The sequence below is a fragment of the Ascaphus truei genome, chromosome 15 (genome assembly GCF_040206685.1).
Source record: "Ascaphus truei isolate aAscTru1 chromosome 15, aAscTru1.hap1, whole genome shotgun sequence".
Lineage (NCBI taxonomy): Eukaryota > Metazoa > Chordata > Amphibia > Anura > Ascaphidae > Ascaphus > Ascaphus truei.
This window is the reverse complement of record NC_134497.1, coordinates 14,773,022-14,789,706: the sequence shown is the minus strand read 5'-3', so window position 1 is coordinate 14,789,706 and position 16,685 is coordinate 14,773,022. Positions and strand designations below refer to the sequence as shown.

The 16,685-nt window shown below is 47.3% G+C and overlaps 1 protein-coding gene across 1 annotated transcript in view; it reads right to left on the bottom strand.

The window, feature by feature from the left end:
• Window positions 1-1,219: 1,219 nt before the first annotated feature.
• Window positions 1,220-16,685, bottom strand: part of LOC142466562 (bactericidal permeability-increasing protein-like) — a 28,103-nt gene continuing 12,637 nt past the window's right edge. The window contains 11 exon segments of the mRNA XM_075571726.1: window positions 1,220-2,406; window positions 3,568-3,641; window positions 3,720-3,783; window positions 3,909-3,951; window positions 4,388-4,455; window positions 4,597-4,767; window positions 5,619-5,678; window positions 6,181-6,357; window positions 6,447-6,538; window positions 16,222-16,282; window positions 16,384-16,447. Of these exon segments, the coding sequence (XP_075427841.1) occupies window positions 2,326-2,406; window positions 3,568-3,641; window positions 3,720-3,783; window positions 3,909-3,951; window positions 4,388-4,455; window positions 4,597-4,767; window positions 5,619-5,678; window positions 6,181-6,357; window positions 6,447-6,538; window positions 16,222-16,282; window positions 16,384-16,447 (955 nt within the window). The 3' untranslated portion in view covers window positions 1,220-2,325.

Sequence of the window (16,685 nt, the reverse complement as noted above, 5' to 3'; positions counted from 1 at the left end):
GGTACCCGGTGTGCCGGCTATAACGGTGCCGAAAGCGAGAAGAACCGCCGGTGTGCCTTTCGTGCTCCGTAGGATGTGTGTCCGGTCAGCGGGGAATATACCTTTCAGAGCCTTACTTAAATAGATGCCTGATTGCTGTATACCTTTTTCTTACCTTAGATGTAAGTGAGAATTGGGGGCTATTGTGGCTTTTAATATACTATAGTATACCGGACGCACAGCGCGCATACGTGACGATGTGCAACGATCCCCAGCTGCGTGTCAAGCATCATTTGTGCCTCTTGTCTCCTGCAGCCTATCCCAGCTTCCTCTCCTCCGCCTGTCCCATTGGTTCTGTCTGCCTACATACTCCCTGTTCCTGCTCTGCCAGTGCTCAGCATAATTCGGTGTAGCCGCCTCGCGGCATCCTACAGTTGTGCCTTGCCTTGTTCCAGTCTTGTCTTTCAGATTAACCTCTTGTGTACCGACCCGGCTTGTAAGTGAACCCCTCTGGATATTGACCTCGGCTTACCCTCGAGTACGGCGACTTCTCCAACCCCTGATCACGGCTAACGGACCTGGACTATCCTACCATCTATAATCCCAGACCACGGCTAACGGACTTCTACGATTCTTCTCTCTCCAATCCCAGGACCTGCAAGTATTCCGATTAACCCTCTCTCTCCAACGCTAGACAATCCGCCTTCCAGGCACGCCTGCGCTGCTGTGGCTGCTGTGGCTGCTGTGGCTGCTGTGGCTTTGTACCTTCCCACCTCAGTGCCGGGGGTCTTGCCTTGTTTGTGGGAATCGTCACTTATTCCTCTGCTATACCCGCTGAAGGACCCCGAGAGGTTCGAAAGCTTGTCACATACCAACTTCTTGTTGGCCCAATATAAGGTATCTGATCACCTACTCCAGGGGTGGGCAACCCCAGTCCTCAAGGGTCACAACCAGGTCAGGTTTCCAGGATATCCCAGCTTCAGCCATTATGACTGTACCAAATGTGCTGAAGCAGGGATATCCTGGAAAAAAATTGGCCTGTTGGTGGCCCATGGCGTTGGACCATCCTGACTTGGCGTTGGACCCCCTTTGTGACTACATGGAAGAAAGAACTAACGCAGCGACCCACCCGTCTTCACCTTATTTCTCCTCTGACACTTTTTAGACATGACTATAAAGGCTTGGTGTGCCTACCGCGGGGTTTGCTTACACCCCTACCTAACAAACTGAGGCGACACAGTTTTGTGGAAGTAAAAATTGGTCACAGCTTTATTGTTTTAACAATACCTGAAAATAACTGTCAGCCATAATCTTAGTCCTTTGTCATCCCTGTTCTCGGCATCTTCCGGCGGGAGGAGCCCTCCTCCGCCCGCCCTAATCTACCGTCCACCAGGAGAGACACTCTCCGCCGCGAGAGACACTCTCCACGGCCCCTAGGTCCCCCTTATCAGAGCCGCCTGGGCCTACCCGCATAGGATAGAGCCCAGCTGCCTAAGATTGGTGCCAGGGGTACAGCGCCTGACCGCCTGCGTCGGCGTCCTCCAGCCCGCGCAATCTTTTCAGGGGGAACGTTACCTGGCGGCCCGTCCGCATCGGGTGGAGCCCCCACTTCGGGTATTCACGGCGTCCCTACGATGACTGGCCTGACAGTTCTGCCGTAGCCGTGACGATGGATCTGCTACCAGATTCATAAGCTATGGGTAGACACCACACTACGTTACATTCTCAATGGGACGGGTGGGTGGAAAAACAAAATCAGTGAGCAGCTCCTGCAAGCGCAGCGTTTAAATAGCCCGCCCGAGTACCCCCTCCCCCTTTTGGTGCGCCCGCAAATCTAACAAACCTCGTGGTGGTGGGGGGTGGGGAGGGTGGGGGTCGAAGAAAAGCAAGCGACAGTATGTACCCCCTAGAGGCACAGCAGCCCTTATGTAGGTGACGGCCCCATTTTGGGACCTCTGCCTCTCTTTAACATCATATGTTCCTCTATTCCATATCCTCTCTCAACTCCCCCTGTAAACCATTAGTCAAATACAAATTGTATATAACCCAACTTGCTGCACAGCTGCCCTCCCTGAAGAAGCCCCAGTGAGGTTGGAAGGCTTGTACACTGTAGACTTGGTACAATAAAAGTTATCATACCACCGATTTTTTTCCCCCTCTTCAAGCAACTAAGACTCCTTCTAATCAGGTGCCTGGCCATGTGACACTTCTTACTTAGTCTCCTAGTCTTGTCACCGGATGTGACATGGAAGTGTCATTATTTATCGAGTATAAGAAGCAGCGGCAGCCAATCACAAAGCAGGACACAGCGCGCAGGCCGTAGGTCACGTACAGGGCGCTCGCAACTTATGTGCCGGTGGCCCCCGGCCTCGGAGGAGAATCCGGTTCAGGAGAGATCTGCACATCGGTGACAATCAGCAGGTAACCCTGGGGAGAGAGGAAGGGCGCAGGTACTGGGGGGGGTATCATGTGAGCGTGAAAAGTGTGAGGGGGAGGGTTAGTTAAAGAGTGCCGGGTGGGGGTAGTCCTGTTTGTAGGGGCGGAGGGTTTAGGGGGTGTGAGGGGTTAGCGTCCGAGTGCTGGGCGTGAAGGGGGGTTAGCGTGAGTGCTGGGTATGGAGGGGAGGTTGACGTGAGAGTGCTGGGTGTGGACAGGGGGTTAGCGTGAGAGTGCTGGGTGTGGACAGGGGGGTAGCGTGAGAGTGCTGTGTGTTGAGAGGGGTTAGCATTAAAGTGCCGGGTGTATTGGGGGAGAGTGTGAGAGTGCTGGGTGTTAGGGTAGTGTGAGAGTGCTGGGTGTATTGGGGGAGAGTGTGAGAGTGCTGCATGTGAGGGTAGCGTGAAAGTGCTGGTTATGAGGGGGAGGTAGTGTGAGAGCACTGTGTGTGTGGTGGGGGGGGGGGATTAGTGTGAGCACTGGGCTGTGAACAAAGGTTAGTGTGAGAGTGCTGGGTGGGGGGGTTAGTATGAGAGTGCGGGGGGTGGTGTGGGGGGTGTGACTGGGTTGTGAACAAGGGTTAGTGTGAGAGCTGGGTGTGTGGGGGAGATGGTTAGTGTGAGAGCTGGGTGTGTGGGGGAGATGGTTAGTGTGAGAGCTGGGTGTGTGGGGGAGATGGTTAGTGTGAGAGCTGGGTGTGTGGGGGAGATGGTTAGTGTGAGAGCTGGGTGTGTGGGGGAGATGGTTAGTGTGAGAGCTGGGTGTGTGGGGGAGATGGTTAGTGTGAGAGCTGGGTGTGTGGGGGAGATGGTTAGTGTGAGAGCTGGGTGTGTGGGGGAGATGGTTAGTGTGAGAGCTGGGTGTGTGGGGGAGATGGTTAGTGTGAGAGCTGGGTGTGTGGGGGAGATGGTTAGTGTGAGAGCTGGGTGTGTGGGGGACAGGGTTAGTGTGTGTGTGGGAGATGGTTAGTGCGTGAATCCTGGGTGGGGGTTGGGTGGTCGTGTTAGCGCTGGGTGGGGGTGTGAGCAGTGGGTGGGGGTTGGGTGGGTGTGTGAGCGCAGGGTGGTGGTTGAGTGTGTGAGCGCAGGGTGGTGGTGGTTGGGTGGGTGTGTGAGCGCTGAGTGGGGGTTGGGTGGGTGTGTGAGCACTTACCTGTAGCACATGCACCATTGGGTTCTGGAGGTGCACCCGGGGGTTTGGGATCGAGAAGACATTCTTGAGTCTCTCTATTAGGAGGTAATGGAGAGTAAGGTCAGAGGTTATGCTGTGAGGTCATGAGAAGCGCGCTGTGGAAGAGTGCTCACCGTTGACAAGAGGAAGCAGGACTATCTTTAGAGCCATATTCAGCATGTTCTGCAGAGCGTCCACCTGTGGAGCAAAATATATGACCTCTGTGACCGTACTCTAAATGTGGTCTGTGACCCCACTCTGAGGGCTGACTTTCCACCTGGAACTCTGCCCCCACCCTCGTCCCCCATCCCCCATACACTAACCTTAACAAGCCCCACGTCAGACTGAGTGAGGGAGAGAGAGAGGCTGCAAAGAGAGAAGGGGGAGACACTGGGTGAGAACGGAAATTGAGGGTGTGTGCAGATGGAGGGGTGACACAGGTGTGCATGGGAGTTAATACAGGTGTGTGATGAGGGGGATACAGGTGTATGATGGAGGGGATATACAGGTGTGCGATGGGGGGGATACAGGTGTATGAGGGAGGGGATATACAGGTGTGCGATGAGGGGGATACAGGTGTATGATGGAGTGGATATACAGGTGTGCGATGGGGGGGATACAGGTGTATGAGGGAGTGTATATACAGGTGTGCGATGAGGGGGATACAGGTGTATGAGGGAGAGGATATACAGGTGTGCGATGGGAGGGATATACAGGTGTGCGATGGGGGGGATACAGGTGTATGAGGGAGGGGATATACAGGTGTGTGATGGGAGGTAGGAGAGTAATGAGTTGCACTCACTTCCTCAAATTCACCACGGCTCCCAGACTCTCTTCAGACAGCAGAACGTCAACTTGAGTCGCCATGTCCTGCACACAAGGGGGAGGGTTACCCCAAGTACAACCCCCCCACCCCCCCCGATGCCACGATACCCTCCCCACACCTTGTGCCCATTCCCACTCTCTCACTGCCACCGTGACCCCCACCCTCCCCCCCACCCCCCCACTCACCATCTGCAGCTGGAAGAGTGGGGTTATCGTCTGGTCAGGGCCGATGGCGAACGCCTGGATGTCCGCGGAGACCTGCAGCGTCAGAGCATCTGGCTGGCAGCTCACGGACGGGGGAGCGCGAGCGGAGACGTGCAGGAGCACCGGGGAGGGGTCTGGGAAACGACGCTGGAGCTGCAGGGGAACAGAGTGGACAATACTTTGTGTTTGATGCATCAACATATAGAAAGAACAAACAGAAGTTGGATTTGCTCCATCTTCCCCGTCCTAACGCAGTCTTCTTTACTGGCATTGAATGTAAATATGTACAGGAGGCTCCGTGCTCCTTATCGCGTGTTTTTAGGTTGTTATTGTCTTTGCTTATTCCGTGTTCTGTTTGCGTCACGCCGGGACGTTTTTCCGACGTGCGACACAAGTGTTTTTTTTAGCCATGAGCTGATCCCACCTCAGACGTGGCAGATTGCTTTGACACAAATTGGAGATCCATAAGTAATGTAGAGAGATGCAGGTTATCTCATGATATTCTGCGCGTCACGTAATGTGTGTGTGTGTGTGTGTGTGTGTGTGTGTGTGTGTGTGTGTGTGTGTGTGTGTGTGTGTGTGTGTGTGTGTGGTGTACAGGGTGAATGTTTATAGAGAGGATATATCTAATTACAAAGTAACAGTATAGATATATATTAGAAAAAACAGCTGCCACTTTGAGGCAGTGAGATTAGGATTTGTGGGAATGAGATGGAAGAGGGGCGGAAGAGAGAGGGAAGAGGGGCGGAAGAGAGAGGGAAGAGGGGCGGAAGAGAGAGGGAAGAGGGGCGGAAGAGAGAGGGAAGAGGGGCGGAAGAGAGAGGGAAGAGGGGCGGAAGAGAGAGGGAAGAGGGGCGGAAGAGAGAGGGAAGAGGGGCGGAAGAGAGAGGGAAGAGGGGCGGAAGGTCGGCGGAAGGGGAGGGGCGGAAGGGGGGAGCAGAAGAGAAATGCGGAAGAGAGAGACTATTTGTATACGAGTATAATAGTAGAACAGATTATCTCACCTCTGGAACGAAGATCCCCAAACTTTTTGTGTTCAGGCGCAGAGGAGACAGTTTGGGAATCTGAAACATGCAGAGTGTTAACCAACCCCCAAAGTGATACCTACCCCCACAGTGATACCTACCCCCTACAGTGATACCTACCCCCCACAGTGATACCTACCCCCCCACAGTGATACCTCCCCCCCCACAGTGATACCTCCCCCCCACAGTGATACCTACCCCCCCACAGTGATACCTCCCCCCACAGTGATACCTACCCCCACAGTGATACCTACCCCCCACAGTGATACCTACCCCCCACAGTGATACCTACCCCCCCACAGTGATACCTACCCCCCCCCACAGTGATACCTCCCCCCCACAGTGATACCTACCCCCCCACAGTGATACCTCCCCCCACAGTAATACCTACCCCCATAGTGATACCTACCCCCCACAGTGTTACCCACCCCCCCACGCTATCTATTATTTTAAATAAAAGTGGAACAGTTAGACTTCCCATGCACCTTCGGCCTCTCCTTCCTTCCTGCCCGCCGCCCCCGTCTCCCGCCCCCCTCCTCACCATGTCATCGGTGACATTGACCCTCAGGATCCCAGACTTGTAGTGAACATATCCGGCAGAGTTAACGGAAAACTGCGACAAGGCGAAGAGGAGCATGCGGGAATCCAGATCCGGCAGGGGGAGCTGCTCCGGGGGGAAGGGGGGGTCCCAGCGCTCAGAGAAGCCGACAAACTGTCCCTGCAGGGCGGGCAAAGGGGCAGTCAAGAGACCCTCACCTCCACTCTGCCCATTTCCCCCTGCCCACCTCCCCCTCCCCAACAGACTACCTTCACAGGCAGTTCTAGGCTCCGCTCCGTGATCAGCGGGGGGGCGACCAGAGAGAATTCCAGAACGGCCACGGAATCCACGAGAAGAGCAACTGCAGAAACACAGACTGATGAGGCCACGGCATGGGCATAACACCGAGACACGGAAATAACATGGGCAAAACAGCGAGACACGGAAATAACATGGGCATGACACCGAGACATGGAAATAACATGGGCATAACACCGAGACACGGAAATAACATGGGCATAACACCGAGACACAGAAATAACATGGGCATGACACAGAGACATGGAAATAACATGGGCATAATACAGAGACATGGAAATAACATGGGCATAACAAAGAGACACGGAAATAACATGGGCATAACACCGAGACACAGAAATAACATGGGCATGACACCGAGACATGGAAATAACATGGGGATAACACCGAGACACAGAAATAACATGGGCATGACACAGAGACACGGAAATAACATGGGCATAACACAGAGACATGGAAATAACATGGGCATAACACAGAGACACGGAAATAACATGGGCATGACATCGAGACACGGAAATAACATGGACATAACACCGAGACACGGAAATAACATGGGCATAACACAGAGACACGGAAATAACATGGGCATGACATCGAGACACGGAAATAACATGGACATAACACCGAGACACGGAAATAACATGGGCATAACACCGAGACACGGAAATAACATGGGCATGACACCGAGATACGGAAATAACATGGACATAACAACGAGACACAGAATAAACATGGGCATAACACACCAAGACATGGAAATAACATGGGAATAACACACCAAGACACGGAAATAACATGGGAATAACACACCAAGACACGGAAATAACATGGGAATAACACACCAAGACATGGAAATAACATGGGGTAACACACCAAGACATGGAAATAACATGGGCATAACACACCATTACATGGAAATAACATGGGGTAACACACCAAGACACGGAAATAACACAGGGATAACACACCAAGACACGGAAATAACATGGGAATAACACACCAAGACATGGAAATAACATGGGAATAACACACCAAGACACGGAAATAACATGGGGTAACACACCAAGACACGGAAATTACTTGGGCATGACACCGAGACAAGGAAATAACATGGGCATGACACCGAGACACGGAAATAACATGGGGATAACACAGAGACACGGAAATAACATGGGCATAACACCGAGACACGGAAAGAACAGCAGAATAACATACTAAGACAATGAAATAAATCAGAAAGAACATGAAAATAACACACCAAGACACGGAAATAACACACCAAGACACCGAATAAACATGGGAATAACACACCAAGACACGGAAATAACACACCAAGACACAGAATAAACATGGGAATAACACACCAAGACACGGAAATAACAAACCAAGACACAGAATAAACATGGGCATAACACACCAAGACATGGGAATAACACACAGAGACACGGAAATAACATGGGAATAACACACCAAGACATGGAAATAACATGGGAATAACACACCAAGACACGGAAATAACATGGGAATAACACACCAAGACACGGAAATAACATGGGGATAACACACCAAGACACGGAAATAACATGGGGATAACACACCAAGACACGGAAATAACATGGGAATAACACACCAAGACACGGAAATAACATGGGGATAACACACCAAGACACGGAAATAACATGGGGATAACACACCAAGACATGGAAATAACATGGGAATAACACACCAAGACACGGAAATAACATGGGGTAACACACCAAGACACGGAAATAACATGGGGTAACACACCAAGACACGGAAATAACATGGGAATAACACACCAAGACACGGAAATAACATGGGAATAACACACCAAGACACGGAAATAACATGGGGATAACACACCAAGACATGGAAATAACATGGGCATAACACACCAAGACATGGAAATAACATGGGAATAACACACCAAGACATGGAAATAACATGGGGTAACACACCAAGACATGGAAATAACATGGGAATAACACACCAAGACACGGAAATAACATGGGAATAACACACCAAGACATGGAAATAACATGGGCATAACACACCAAGACACGGAAATAACATGGGCGTAACACACCAAGACACGGAAATAACATGGGCATAACACACCAAGACACGGAAATAACATGGGAATAACACACCAAGACACGGAAATAACATGGGGATAACACACCATTACATGGAAATAACATGGGGGTAACACACCAAGACATGGAAATAACATGGGCATAACACACCAAGACATGGAAATAACATGGGAATAACACACCAAGACATGGAAATAACATGGGAATAACACACCAAGACACGGAAATAACATGGACATAACACACCAAGACATGGAAATAACATGGGAATAACACACCAAGACATGGAAATAACATGGGGTAACACACCAAGACATGGAAATAACATGGGAATAACACACCAAGACACGGAAATAACATGGACATAACACACCAAGACATGGAAATAACATGGGCATAACACACCAAGACATGGAAATAACATGGGAATAACACACCAAGACATGGAAATAACATGGGCATAACACACCAAGACATGGAAATAACATGGGGTAACACACCAAGACATGGAAATAACATGGGCGTAACACCGAGACACGGAAATAACATGGGCGTAACACCGAGACACGGAAATAACATGGGCGTAACACACCAAGACATGGAAATAACATGGGGTAACACACCAAGACATGGAAATAACATGGGAATAACACACCAAGACACGGAAATAACATGGGAATAACACACCAAGACATGGAAATAACATGGGCATAACACCGAGACACGGAAATAACATCGGCATGACACCGAGACACGGAAATAACATGGGGTAACACACCAAGACACGGAAATAACATGGGCGTAACACACCAAGACATGGAAATAACATGGGGATAACACACCAAGACACGGAAATAACATGGGAATAACACACCAAGACACGGAAATAACATGGGGATAACACACCAAGACATGGAAATAACATGGGCATAACACACCAAGACATGGAAATAACATGGGAATAACACACCAAGACATGGAAATAACATGGGGTAACACACCAAGACATGGAAATAACATGGGCATAACACACCAAGACATGGAAATAACATGGGAATAACACACCAAGACATGGAAATAACATGGGAATAACACACCATTACATGGAAATAACATGGGGGTAACACACCAAGACATGGAAATAACATGGGCATAACACACCAAGACATGGAAATAACATGGGAATAACACACCATTACATGGAAATAACATGGGGGTAACACACCAAGACATGGAAATAACATGGGCATAACACACCAAGACATGGAAATAACATGGGAATAACACACCAAGACATGGAAATAACATGGGGTAACACACCAAGACATGGAAATAACATGGGAATAACACACCAAGACACGGAAATAACATGGGGGTAACACACCATTACATGGAAATAACATGGGCATAACACACCAAGACATGGAAATAACATGGGCATAACACACCAAGACATGGAAATAACATGGGAATAACACACCATTACATGGAAATAACATGGGCATAACACACCAAGACATGGAAATAACATGGGCATAACACACCAAGACATGGAAATAACATGGGAATAACACACCATTACATGGAAATAACATGGGGGTAACACACCAAGACATGGAAATAACATGGGCATAACACACCAAGACATGGAAATAACATGGGAATAACACACCAAGACATGGAAATAACATGGGGTAACACACCAAGACATGGAAATAACATGGGAATAACACACCAAGACACGGAAATAACATGGGGGTAACACACCAAGACACGGAAATAACATGGGGTAACACACCAAGACACGGAAATAACATGGGGATAACACACCAAGACACGGAAATAACATGGGAATAACACACCAAGACACGGAAATAACATGGGGATAACACACCAAGACACGGAAATAACATGGGGATAACACACCAAGACATGGAAATAACATGGGAATAACACACCAAGACACGGAAATAACATGGGGTAACACACCAAGACACGGAAATAACATGGGGTAACACACCAAGACACGGAAATAACATGGGAATAACACACCAAGACACGGAAATAACATGGGGGTAACACACCAAGACACGGAAATAACATGGGGATAACACACCAAGACACGGATATAACATGGGAATAACACACTAAGACACGGAAATAACATGGGAATAACACACCAAGACACGGAAATAACATGGGCGTAACACACCAAGACACGGAAATAACATGGGGATAACACACCAAGACATGGAAATAACATGGGAATAACACACCAAGACACGGAAATAACATGGGGGTAACACACCAAGACATGGAAATAACATGGGAATAACACACCAAGACATGGAAATAACATGGGAATAACACACCAAGACACGGAAATAACATGGGGGTAACACACCAAGACACGGAAATAACATGGGAATAACACACCAAGACACGGAAATAACATGGGGGTAACACACCAAGACATGGAAATAACATGGGAATACCACACCAAGACATGGAAATAACATGGGAATAACAAACCAAGACATGGAAATAACATGGGGGTAACACACCAAGACACGGAAATAACATGGGAATAACATGGGGATAACACACCAAGACATGGAAATAACATGGGGATAACACACCAAGACATGGAAATAACATGGGAATAACACACCAAGACATGGAAATAACATGGGGATAACACACCAAGACATGGAAATAACATGGGAATAACACACCAAGACACGGAAATTACATGGGAATAACACACCAAAACACGGAAATAACATGGGAATAACACACCAAGACATGGAAATAACATGGGAATAACACACCAAGACACGGAAATAACATGGGAATAACACACCAAGACACGGAAATAACATGGGCGTAACACACCAAGACATGGAAATAACATGGGAATAACACACCAAGACACGGAAATAACATGGGAATAACACACCAAGACATGGAAATAACATGGGAATAACACACCAAGACATGGAAATAACATGGGGGTAACACACCAAGACATGGAAATAACATGGGGGTAACACACCAAGACACGGAAATAACATGGGAATAACACACCAAGACATGGAAATAACATGGGAATAACACACCAAGACACGGAAATAACATGGGGGTAACACACCAAGACACGGAAATAACATGGGCGTAACACACCAAGACACGGAAATAACATGGGAATAACACACCAAGACATGGAAATAACATGGGGGTAACACACCAAGACACGGAAATAACATGGGCGTAACACACCAAGACACGGAAATAACATGGGGATAACACACCAAGACATGGAAATAACATGGGAATAACACACCAAGACACGGAAATAACATGGGGGTAACACACCAAGACACGGAAATAACATGGGAATAACAAACCAAGACACGGAAATAACATGGGCATAACACACCAAGACATGGAAATAACATGGGCATAACACACCAAGACACGGAAATAACATGGGAATATTACACCAAGACACGGAAATAACATGGGGATAACACACCAAGACATGGAAATAACATGGGAATAACACACCAAGACACGGAAATAACATGGGGGTAACACACCAAGACACGGAAATAACATGGGAATAACACACCAAGACATGGAAATAACATGGGAATAACACACCAAGACATGGAAATAACATGGGGGTAACACACCAAGACATGGAAATAACATGGGAATAACACACCAAGACACGGAAATAACATGGGAATAACACACCAAGACACGGAAATAACATGGGGATAACACACCAAGACACGGAAATAACATGGGGGTAACACACCAAGACACGGAAATAACATGGGGGTAACACACCAAGACATGGAAATAACATGGGGTAACACACCAAGACACGGAAATAACATGGGAATAACACACCAAAACACGGAAATAACATGGGAATAACACACCAAGACATGGAAATAACATGGGAATAACACACCAAGACACGGAAATAACATGGGAATAACACACCAAGACACGGAAATAACATGGGAATAACACACCAAGACACGGAAATAACATGGGCGTAACACACCAAAACACGGAAATAACATGGGAATAACACACCAAGACATGGAAATAACATGGGAATAACACACCAAGACACGGAAATAACATGGGCGTAACACACAAAGACACGGAAATAACATGGGGATAACACACCAAGACACGGAAATAACATGGGGATAACACACCAAGACATGGAAATAACATGGGGGTAACACACCAAGACACGGAAATAACATGGGGGTAACACACCAAAACACGGAAATAACATGGGGATAACACATCAAGACACGGAAATAACATGGGAATAACACACCAAGACATGGAAATAACATGGGCATAATACACCAAGACACGGAAATAACATGGGCGTAACACACCAAGACACGGAAATAACATGGGGATAACACATCAAGACACGGAAATAACATGGGAATAACACACCAAGACATGGAAATAACATGGGCATAATACACCAAGACACGGAAATAACATGGGCGTAACACACCAAGACATGGAAATAACATGGGAATAACACACCAAGACATGGAAATAACATGGGCATAACACACCAAGACACGGAAATAACATGGGGGTAACACACCAAGACACGGAAATAACATGGGGATAACACACCAAGACATGGAAATAACATGGGAATAACACACCAAGACACGGAAATAACATGGGAATAACACACCAAGACATGGAAATAACATGGGGATAACACACCAAGACACGGAAATAACATGGGAATAACACACCAAGACACGGAAATAACATGGGGATAACACATCAAGACATGGAAATAACATGGGAATAACAAACCAAGACATGGAAATAACATGGGAATAACACACCAAGACATGGAAATAACATGGGAATAACACACCAAGACATGGAAATAACATGGGAATAACACACCAAGACACGGAAATAACATGGGCATAACACACCAAGACATGGAAATAACATGGGAATAACACACCAAGACATGGAAATAACATGGGAATAACACACCAAGACATGGAAATAACATGGGAATAACACACCAAGACACGGAAATAACATGGGCATAACACATCAAGACATGGAAATAACATGGGAATAACAAACCAAGACATGGAAATAACATGGGAATAACACACCAAGACATGGAAATAACATGGGAATAACACACCAAGACATGGAAATAACATGGGAATAACACATCAAGACATGGAAATAACATGGGGTAACACACCAAGACATGGAAATAACATGGGAATAACACACCAAGACACGGAAATAACATGGGGGTAACACACCAAGACATGGAAATAACATGGGAATAACACACCAAGACATGGAAATAACATGGGAATAACACACCAAGACATGGAAATAACATGGGCATAACACACCAAGACACGGAAATAACATGGGGGTAACACACCAAGACATGGAAATAACATGGGAATAACACACCAAGACATGGGAATAACATGGGAATAACACACCAAGACATGGAAATAACATGGGGGTAACACACCAAGACACGGAAATAACATGGGAATAACACACCAAGACACGGAAATAACATGGGGGTAACACACCAAGACATGGAAATAACATGGGGTAACACACCAAGACACGGAAATAACATGGGAATAACACACCAAAACACGGAAATAACATGGGAATAACACACCAAGACACGGAAATAACATGGGCGTAACACACCAAGACACGGAAATAACATGGGAATAACACACTAAGACACGGAAATAACATGGGAATAACACACCAAGACATGGAAATAACATGGGAATAACACACCAAGACATGGAAATAACATGGGAATAACACACCAAGACATGGAAATAACATGGGAATAACACACCAAGACACGGAAATAACATGGGGGTAACACACCAAGACACGGAAATAACATGGGGGTAACACACCAAGACACGGAAATAACATGGGGGTAACACACCAAGACACGGAAATAACATGGGGATAACACACCAAGACATGGAAATAACATGGGCGTAACACACCATGACACGGAAATAACATGGGGGTAACACACCAAGACATGGAAATAACATGGGAATAACACACCAAGGCACGGAAATAACATGGGGGTAACACACCAAGACATAGAAATAACATGGGAATAACACACCAAGACACGGAAATAACATGGGGGTAACACACCAAGACACGGAAATAACATGGGAATAACACACCAAGACATGGAAATAACATGGGAATAACACACCAAGACACGGAAATAACATGGGGGTAACACACCAAGACACGGAAATAACATGGGAATAACACACCAAGACACGGAAATAACATGGGAATAACACACCAAGACATGGAAATAACATGGGAATAACACACCAAGACACGGAAATAACATTGGGGTAACACACCAAGACACGGAAATAACATGGGAATAACACACCAAGACACGGAAATAACATGGGGGTAACACACCAAGACATGGAAATAACATGGGAATAACACACCAAGACACGGAAATAACATGGGGGTAACACACCAAGACATGGAAATAACATGGGAATAACACACCAAGACACGGAAATAACATGGGGGTAACACACCAAGACACGGAAATAACATGGGGATAACACACCAAGACACGGAAATAACATGGGCATAACACACCAAGACACGGAAATAACATAGGCATAACACACCAAGACACGGAAATAACATGGGGATAACACACCAAGACACGGAAATAACATGGGGGTAACACACCAAGACACGGAAATAACATGGGGGTAACACACCAAGACACGGAAATAACATGGGCGTAACACACCAAGACATGGAAATAACATGGGGATAACACACCAAGACACGGAAATAACATGGGAATAACACACCAAGACACGGAAATAACATGGGGATAACACACCAAGACACGGAAATAACATGGGGATAACACACCAAGACACGGAAATAACATGGGCATAACACACCAAGACATGGAAATAACATGGGGATAACACACCAAGACACGGAAATAACATGGGAATAACACACCAAGACATGGAAATAACACACCAAGACACGGAAATAACATGGGGATAACACACCAAGACACGGAAATAACATGGGGATAACACACCAAGACATGGGAATAACACACCAAGACACGGAAATAACATGGGGAAACACACCAAGACACGGAAATAACATGGGCATGACACCGAGACAAGGAAATAACATCGGCATGACACCGAGACACGGAAATAACATGGCATAACACACCAAGACACGGAAATAACATGGGGTAACACACCAAGACATGGAAATAACATGGACATAACACACCAAGACACGGAAATAACATGGGATTACACCAAGACACAGAAATAACATGGGGATTACACCAAGACACAGAAATAACACTGGGATAAACACCAAGACGTGTACAAACAGAGCACATATGTGTTTAAACACGCCAAGACGTGGTGGCGCTGTTGCGTGGCACATTGGTGGCCGTTACGGTGCACATGGAAGGGACAGTTACCTGGCAGGCTGCTCATTATTGTCTCCATACGTGCAATGGCCACGTCAAACTCAGGACAGAGCTACAGGAACAAAGGCACGACGTAAGTACCCGGTCACCTCCACGTGCTCCCCTGACCCCCCCACCCACCCTGTGACATGCGCCCAAGCATCAGTGACATACATGAGTACTCAGCGCATCATGAACGGGTCTCTGCATGGCACCTCTGAACAGGTTGAAAAGCCACCTGTGGGAACACAACATACACCGCACATGTAATTATATATTGGGAGCATCCAGCTAAGAGTCATCCCTGTCCTGCCCCTTAGCGAGGGTCCGCCAGGGGAAGGGAGGGGCATGGTTACAGAATATAACTGCTGGGCCTGGCAGTCGGCTTTAAACAATTGCCCCACCTGGCCAGACTGCCCCTGGTTGATAACTGCAGGTTATGTAGGGGCAGGGCTGTGAGTAATGGGATTTAGCAG